The sequence below is a fragment of the Octodon degus genome, unplaced genomic scaffold, assembly GCF_000260255.1.
Source record: "Octodon degus isolate 3935 unplaced genomic scaffold, OctDeg1.0 scaffold00177, whole genome shotgun sequence".
Taxonomy (NCBI): Eukaryota; Metazoa; Chordata; class Mammalia; order Rodentia; family Octodontidae; genus Octodon; species Octodon degus.
Window position 1 is genome coordinate 3,088,641 of NW_004524753.1, and position 9,432 is coordinate 3,098,072.

The window sequence follows — 9,432 nt, forward strand, 5'->3', positions numbered from 1 at the left end:
TGTTGCAGCGTAAAGTGAAGAGGTATACATGACCTAGTACATTCATGAAAGCCTATCATGAATAGGGTTGCCATTTAAGCAGCTAATCAATGGAAGAGACACATCTGAACTGGTACAAGTGGAGGATGAAGATACAACTCAACACCAGTAGTAGACAGGAAATGTTTATTTAAAATAAAACTTGCTACTTTACTATAGAACATTATCCTTACAGACTAAAGAGTACATTCCAGGGCTGGAAAGATGGCTCAGTGGAATAAGCACTTCCCTGGCAAGCACAAGGGCCTGAGTTCAATCCCCAGTTCCGCCCCCCCCCCAAAAAAAAAAGTACATTCCATTTAAAAAGCAACAATCTGGCTGGGTGTGGGGGTGCATGCCTATAATCCCAGAACTGTGGAAGGCTGAGACAGAAGGAGGGAAGTTGAAGCCCAGCCTGGGCAACTTCTGTGTCTCAAAATAAAAAATGCCAGGTATAGTGGCACATACCAGTAATCTTAGCACTTGGGAGGCTAAATCAGGAGGATCACTGTGAGTTTAAGGCTAGTCTTGGCTACATAGATACTATCTCAAAAAGTAATAAATATTTAAAAATAAAAACAGGGATATAAATATGCATAATGTTTTTCTTAACTAAACAGCCAGCATGAGTTTTGATCAAAAACAGATGGAGCTGGTACATTAGGCACCTTTGTCATCATTAAGACATAATACCCAACACACACAAATTATGATGGGCTGGCTCCAATCAGAGACACAAGTTTGCTAATGGCAGAAGGTGTGGCAGAGCAGAGCTACTTAATACACGGCATCCTAAAAGAAGAGCAGACCAAGAGCCAGCACAGAAAGCGCAAGGAACCAAACATACACACCAAGGCCAAATCTTCATGACTACCCTAGTTACTTTTTTCATTGCTGAGACAAAATAACCAATACTCACAAGGGAGAAAAGATGTATTTAAATCAGTGTTTAGAGGTTTTAGTACATAATCAGATAGCTCCAAGGCAAAGGTGGCATGGAATAGGAAAAATAGTTCATAGAGGGTAGAAAGTAGTAGCTCAATAAGAGATGACAACAGCTCCTTCTAAACAACTCTTATATCCTATACAGACTACTAAGAGTAGGTAGCACTCACACTCTTAATCCTAGCTTTCTTGAGCCTAGCATTGCACCATGAATCAATCCCAGCATCACATACTCTGAAAAAGCCCTCAGTCTAGGGCCCCAAGGAAAGCCAACATTCTGGCCCTAGCCTTCCAAGGTCAATTAAGAGGACAGATGAGAAATTGTACTGTAACATCATGTAACTCAGTTGTGTCCCAAATTTTCTGATTAAGGAGATTATGGGGCCAAAGAGGTAAGTGATCGATGATGTAGGGTGTGCCTAAGGAGAGTCACATGGAGAGAAAACATTCTCTCAAGCTTTCACAGAGAGCACACTGGCCAAGCAATGGCCGTGACTCATCCACATGGTTGACAAAGGATCTACAAACTGAGATACAGGGTCTCAGGATAAATCCTGAGGGGATTTCACTGACCTTATTGGATCCAAAAGCTACAATTCTTGTTACATAAGTCTTGCTTTATCTTGGTCTTAACCATCCAGCAGAAAAGTATAAAAACAAAGTACAAGAAATAAAGCCACGTTGTTGAGTTGTAGGGAACTCAGGTCAACATCTTCTGACATTGCCAGTCAAGTGGAAGACCCAATACTATTATGGACTACTGGAATCTTATAGAATATTTTGCTGAGTTAACACACCTATAATATTTAAATAATGGAACTAAACAAAAAAAGGAGATACAAATGAATTTCCATTTTGTATCTGTTTATTCAAAATGGTTAGGATAGATATATAGCTACATTCTCTTAATTCAAGGAATAGAGGGATTTGTTCTAATAGTGTTTGTAAACAGGATATCATTTCTGCATCTTGTACAACAAACAACCACTAGGAAGGCAGTATGCAATGTGTTAATTATTGGAACTGTCCTACCAATTTGACTTGAAACTGTCTCATTACTATTTATTTCTCAATAAAATTATAGAAAAAGAAAAAAAAAAAAAAAAAAAAAGCCCTCCCTCTGAATTCCTACCTATGACTGCTTGAGGATTTGGGGATACTTCAAAACATAAGCCATGGGCTGGGAAGATAGCGAGATGGAATAAGTGCCCTCCTTGCAAGTGCAAGGCTGTAAATTTAATCCCCAGTACTGCATGCACTGCTGGCCCCAGAATCCCAGAGGCCCCATGTTGGCCATGAAACTGGACATGGTGGTACACACATGTAATCCTAGCACCAGGGAGGCTGATTATGGGAGGATTACTAGAGTCTGAACTGTGGAGCAAGACCCTGTATCTTTAAAAAAATGTAAGCCATAACATTGTACCCCTGGCTCCCCAAAGATTCACGTACATCTATTTATGTAAAAGATATTTAGCTGCTCTCTGCCTAGGCAAGCGCAGGGACAAGGGTTCAATCCTTAGTACCACATGCCCACTGGCCTGGCCCCCAGGCGCACTGAGCCAGCCACTGAGACGGGGAGGCTGAAAACAGGAGGATCAGATGAGTCTGATCTGCATAGTGAGACCCTGTACAAAAAAAATACAACTCTAAGCCATAACAGTTTCAACACTGCCAAAAAGTCCAAGCCCAAAGTCTTCTCTGAGATTAAAGGCAAACTCTTACTTAGCTGGTAGCCCCTATACTAATGAAAAGAAAATTACATATTTCAACATTAAAGGCATAAAACAGACATTTCCATTCACAAAATTACAAATGGGGAGAACAAGGAAGGGTACAAACCAAGACCAAAATCCAGTATGGCAAACATTAAATCCCAAAGTTCCACTTCCATCGTTCTCAGCAATCTGTGGCAGGCTGTGAACTCCAAAGGGCTTGGGTGGCTACACCCTATGGCACTGTCAGCATCTGTAGCTCCAATGGCTTCTGTCTTGGGCCCACTCTGCTCCTCATTGCAGTTTTCCTTAGACAATCCAGATTGCTAACTTCTCCAAACTTCTGGGAGCTACACTGCATCTTTAGCTTCACACTAACAGCTTCACACACTGTATTCTTTGGGGTACACTGCCTGGCCTCCTAGGCCTTCTTCTTAAGCCTGGGTGAAAACCTTCTGACTCCACAACTCTTGGATTTGGCATGCACCTTAAACTAGTACCATGTGGATGATACAAGGTCTGCCACAACCTGAAGCAGTAGCCAGGATTCCTTCTCTCTTGGCTGTAAGGGTAGAGTACCTGGCATGGCTTGGGGTTCTTGCAAGGGGAACAACATAATACAGGACACATTTTATAATCTATTTTATAACGAATCACCCAAGAATCATATATAAGAAGTGCAGGAAATCTATCCACACACTAAACACTAAAGAATCCAGCTGAAGGCCTAAATCCTAATATCCTACATGAGTCCAGCTGAAAACCTAGAGCTTGTAACAATGCCTCCCAGTAGTCCAACTGGAGGCCTAGAGCCCACAACGAAGTCTCATGCATGTCTGCTTCATGGATCTGTGCTGCAAAGACCCAAAGGTCAGTGGTGGAAGATAGGAAGTTGATGCCAGTGGGATGAAGAATCTCTGCTAGTAGACTGAGGGATCTGAAGTGGAGCTAAGAAGCAATGTTCAAGGTAAACACCAGAGCTCCCCCAAAGTACCATAGCCATCCTCAGCAACAGTGAGGTCCCAAGCTCCTCCAGTGATGAAGAAAGCCGGCTTCCCATGAGGAAAGCCAATGTGACAAGCTTCTCCATTAGGCTGAGCAGTGCACCATCTTCCCTTCCAGAGCCAGAAAGAGATGCTCAAGATGAGGAGCCAAGCTTCTCCAAAGTTCATCAGTAAAGCCAGCATGACAAGGTCCTCCAGGAGAGCAGCCCAAGAGAACTAGCAGCTTCCAACAGCTCTCCAAACAGCAGCCCTAACAGCATTTTGGCAGCTTCTCCTGTTCTGTCTTTATGCTGCTGGCAACAATCCTCAGGTGGGCTTCCCACACCTAGTACCACACTAGTTTAATTTCTCAGGGTATAATAAGCTGACCACCAGTTAGAAATCCACTACAGTACCTACGAACCAAATCCCAAGGAACAACTTCCCTAATCTGTCTCTGGGCCTCTTTCAAAGCAGTCTTTAAAAAAATTTAAAAAGTAGTAATAATAAAAAAAGCAGTCATTCACTTTGCAATTTTGAGACTGCAAATGGTGGAGTTCTCCTACTTCTTGTGTGGCCCTTAGACCATCTTTTCTATTTCCTGTTCCTTCTCAGCAATCAACATCTCCTCAGCTGTATCTTTATGGTCCATAGCTTTATCCCAACTTTCTTCCCAACCAACTCAAAAGCTTTTAAATCATTCTACAGGTCTCTTTGCTCTGATTCCCAACATAAATTTGGGTAAAAACCCTGAACAGAAGTCTAACTGCCTCAAAATTAGACTGCTTTGAAATTTCTTCTGCCAAATACTCCACTGGCCTTAATCTCAGTCTATGGACAAGGACAAAATGCAGACAAACATTCTATCAAGGCATCACAAACATCATCTGGAACCCAACAACAAATGCAGTCCTTCCTCCTAGAAGAAATCTCCTGAACCTGGTCTTTGCCAGCAGATTTCTATCAGCCTGCTGATCTTCTGAGCTCTCACGAGAACCTTCCATCAATCACAGTCTTAAGCATTCCAACTCTACTTTTTCAGCCCACATCTCCAAACCTTTCCTAACTCTTCCCTTTCCCACAAGCCAGTTCCTAAGGTTCTTAAACCACATGGTCAGGTAGTCACAACGACTCCACTTCTCTAGTACCAAATTCTCTTCTAGTTTGTTTCCTTTTGTTGCTGAATAAAAATACCCAATACCCACAATTTAATAGAGGAATGATTCATTTAGCTGAGTTAGTAGAGGTTTCAGTCCATAATTGGCTGGCTCTGAGGAAGGGCAACACAGCAGACAGGCATTGCAGAGAAGAAACAATTTGTGGCAGGAAGAAAGTAGCAAAATAAGCAAGGGATGATGGCAGCTCTTTCTAATCTTCATATCTTATCAACATCACGCGGACCATGACAAGGTCCACTATTAAGCTGTAACAGTATTCAGGTCCTTTTGGACCACGGCTGCCAGGGCCTCTGAGGGCTTGGAGGACTGAACTCAGTGAAATGAATCCCAGGGAACCATTACCTATGATATCCATCTTGAGCAGGCATCCCCTTTCCTCTTAAGAAAGCTGGACACTTTTACATCCTTGACCCTGCAATATGCAAAGTCTTTTTGATTCCTGAGATACACTCACGGTACCTGTCTTGTACCTCTACATCATATTGGTTTCTTTTTAGTAGTACTAATCTCTTCAGCAGCCGTACTTCCTTTGGTCCCACATTTATACACAGTTTCTTCTGAACCAAAAGTGTATTTCATTTTTTTTTACCACTGCTTTTTTACCCTGATGCTCACTACAAATCTGGATAAAAGCAGCCAGCAGTACTTACACCACAGCTTAAATATTAAACTTGATATTTCATCACTGGTTAATTAGTCCACTGCTCTTAACCTCAGTCTCCTACAAAGTCTCAGAACATGGGGAAATGTAGACAAATTTTGTGCCACAGTGTAATATGCATGGCCTCTAATCCAATTGCTAGTGGAGTCCTTGTTCCTAACTGAAACTGCCTGAGTCTGGCTTTTACTGTTCACATTCCCATCTGAATTCTTGTGTTCTAATCTCTGATCAGAATCACCTGTCACACTCTATTTAACACTGTTGGCTTCTCTAGCTCATATCTCTGAACCTTTCCCAACTCCTCCAGCAAACTAGATCCAAAGGTTTCTAAACCACATAATCAAGTGCAGTCACAGCAATGATTCCACTATGGGTACCAATTTTTGGTATTACCTTTTTCATCACTGAGATACAATACCCAACACCTACAATTTAAAGTATGAAAGATTTAATTTGCTCATGGTTTCAGTCTACAGTTGGTTGGCTCAGAGACAAGAGATATCAGTGCCAAAGGGTGAGGCAGAGCAAAGCTGCTTAGTGTACTGTGGCTGAGAAGCAGACCGGGGAAGTGTACCAGAGTAGAAGGGTCAGTGACTAAATACTGACACTAAGGTCATGAGCTTCAAGACTTACATCCTCAGCTGCACCCCACTTGCTAAGAGCCCATTCATCTATAACCTCATCAATAGGCAACCCACTGAAGAATCAGGCACAGACCTAAAAGTAATGCCTCTATGACTCACCCAGACATGCCAAGAAGCCTGTTCTACCAATTTTGACATGGGTGGATCCCAAAGCCCATCAATTAAGTTGAAACTCTACCCTAACCAGTGCAGATGGCATGGGAAAAAAACCCTCTTTTCTGTATAAATCCTCTCTTCCTAAATTAGTGGCAGGCTCATTTCACTTTTCTATTTTAGTAAGTTACTCTGTTTTCACCACTTTAGGAAAAAAACCCATAAAAATTCTTGCACACTTGTTTGATGGAAAACTTCAATGTTTTTCATTTGTCATTATAAAGCCAAGAATAGTGTAACATTTTTGTATGTAGTTATTATGTATACAGCAATCTGTCATTAAGCAGCGCTAAATTATTTTTTAAATACTAGCTCTCAAGTCAGATGTGTTCTTTTTGGGTTTTTTTTTTTTTTGTATTTTAGGGAAGGGTCTACAGGGTGTTCAGGGTCTCACTACTAGATCGGACTTGTAGTTATCTGCCTGTTTACAGCCTCCCAAGAGCTGGGATTACAGGTGTGCGCCACCATGCCCGGTCTCAATTGCTGTCTCAGCATGTCCCAGGGGTGGGGCCAGCACAACAGGCCAGGGATCGAACGCCCGGCCCCTGTGCCTGTTTGCTGGTGCTTTAATCCACTGAGCTATTTGGCTGGCCCTAAGTCAAATAATATTGTTTAAATAAACTTATTTAAAATGAAAAAATTAAATATTTTATTTTTATAAAAAAGTACACTAACACAATACAATCAAAGAAAGAAATATGTATAGAATGATACCAATTATGAAGAAAGGCATTTATATGGAAGGGATAGGGACATTAAAAAAAATTAAGGTGTTATGTACATGTACCAACTTCCCATGAAGAATGTAATCACTATGTACTGCAAGTAAGTACCAATAAAAATAACAATTTAATAAAATAATACAGAGACTCTTCTCACCTTTGCACACACCACTTTCACCAGGATGAACACCAAGCTCGGATGCAAGAGCTGTGTCTCGAGCATACAGCAACCTTTCAAATACAATAAAAGGCACAGCTTATTATCAGGTTTCAGAAACAAAGACTAACATTTTAAGTGGCATTTTTTTATTATACCTAAACTTTACAAAAATTTTAGTTATATCACTAATAATATTTCTATTTAAAAATATTACTGTAGAAATGTAATTTGATTAAAGCCTGATCCAAGAAGAAAAACAGCTTTTTACCAAGATGGCACTGAAGGCAAAGGAGGCCCCTTCCAAGCCTGAAACCAAAGAAAAACCTTGAAGCCCAAGAAGGCCGGGCTGAAAGGCATCCACAGCCACAAAAAGAAGATATGAACGTCACCCACCTTCCACCATCCCAAGACACTGCAGCTCCAGAAGCAGCCCAAACACCCTTGGAAGAGCCCCCCCAAGAGAAACAAGCTTGACCACTATATCTCAAGTTCCCCCTGCCCACAAAGTCAGCCATGATAAAGATCAGGGACAACACACTTGTGTTCAGTGTGGATTTCAAAGCAAATAAGCACCAAATCAAACAAGCAGTAAAGAAGTTGTGTGACATCGATGTTGCCAAGGTCAATACCCTAATCAGGCCTGATGGAGAGAAGAAAGGAAGGCATATGTTCAACTGGCTCCTGATTATGATGTATTGTATGTTGCCAACAAAATTGAGATCATCTAACTGAGTCCAGCTGGCTAATTCTAAATATATACTTTTTTCCCAATTAAAAAAAAAAAGAAAAACAATCATTCATGTAATCACATTCATTTTTACAATTATTCTGTTACTATTTTTGGTATTTGGGGATAAGGTACAAGTATCTTTAATTTTGTTTCCTGTCTATGAAATGTGATTATTTGAGGAACTAGTTGTGGTGGGTTTTTTCTTCATATTTCTGTAAACCACAGAAAATGCAAGACTAAAATCCCAGGATTAGTAGCACAGAACTTATCACAAACTATCAGCTGGGATCTTACCTTGTTAAAAAGCTTTTGCACAGCTGGAGAAACCACCAACAGAGTGAAAAGATAACCCATAGTGTAGGAAAAATTTTTTGCCAGTTGCTCCTCAAACAAAGGACTAACATCTAGAATATATAAAGAACTAAAAAAAGGGGGGGCAGGGAGATGGATCAGTGGAATAAGTGCTTCCCTGGCAAGCGCAAGGGCCTGAGTTCAATCCCCGGTTCCACAAAAAAAAAAAAAAAAAAAAAAATCAAAGCCCCCAGATTTAAAGACCCAGTCCACAAATGGGCATCTAAAATGAACAGATATTTCTCAGATGAAGTAGAAATAGCAAATAAATATATGAAAAATGTTCAACATCACTGGTCATTCAAGAGATGTGAATTTCAAAAATACAGATTGTATCTCAATCCAGAAAGAATGGCTATCATCAAGAAATCAACCAATAACAAAAGCAGGGGAGTGTGGGAGATAAAGAACTCCTCCACTATTGGTGGGAGTGTAGCCTGGTGCAACAATTGTGGAATCATCGTGGAGATTCCTCAAAAAACTAAAAGGGTGCATCCAACCCCCTATTTCCTTCTTGACACTTTCCAAAAAGGTGTCAGCCTTTTTACAAAAGGTGCCAGTTAGGTAGCTCAGCAGATTAAAGCACCTGCTTAGGCAGATGCAGGGGATGGAGGTTCAATCCCGGCTTGCCATGCCAGCCCCAGCCCTGGCCCCGGTGTGCACTGAGACTGCAACTGAGACTGGGCATGCTGTGGCACATGCACCTGTAAACCCAGTGCTTGGGAGGCTGAAAACAGGAGGATTGCTATGAGTCCGATCTACATAGTGAGACCCTGTAGACCCTGTATTAAATACAAAATAAATAAAAGTATCGTAGCACAGTGATTTTTGCACACTCATGTTTACAGCAGCACAGTCTGTAATAGCTAAATTGTGGCAACAGCCCAAATGCCCATCAACCCATGAATGAATAAACAAGACTGTTTTTTTATACAATGGAGTACTACCCTGCCATCAAGGGTATGGCTGAGCCATTTTAGCTCAATGGTGCACCTTGAGACTGTAATCTTTTAAGTGATATACACCAGACATGTGTGTAAGTATCACATGGTTTCTCTGGTGTGAGAAACCGCAAGTGTAAATAAGGACCAAAACACATAATAGGTATTGGAAAAAAGACAAAAATGTTCACATGAGAAGGTAAAAAAGGGAGGGGGGAAAGAAAGAAGGGA

The 9,432-nt window shown here is 41.1% G+C and overlaps 1 protein-coding gene across 1 annotated transcript in view; it reads right to left on the minus strand.

Annotated features, from left to right (window-relative positions):
• The window catches only part of Ankrd31 (ankyrin repeat domain 31), a 206,556-nt gene that overhangs the window by 190,549 nt on the left and 6,575 nt on the right, over window positions 1-9,432 (minus strand). Inside the window, exon 2 of the mRNA XM_004643500.1 lies at window positions 7,177-7,250. Coding sequence (XP_004643557.1) covers window positions 7,177-7,250 — 74 coding nt within the window. The remainder of the gene's footprint in view (window positions 1-7,176; window positions 7,251-9,432) is intronic.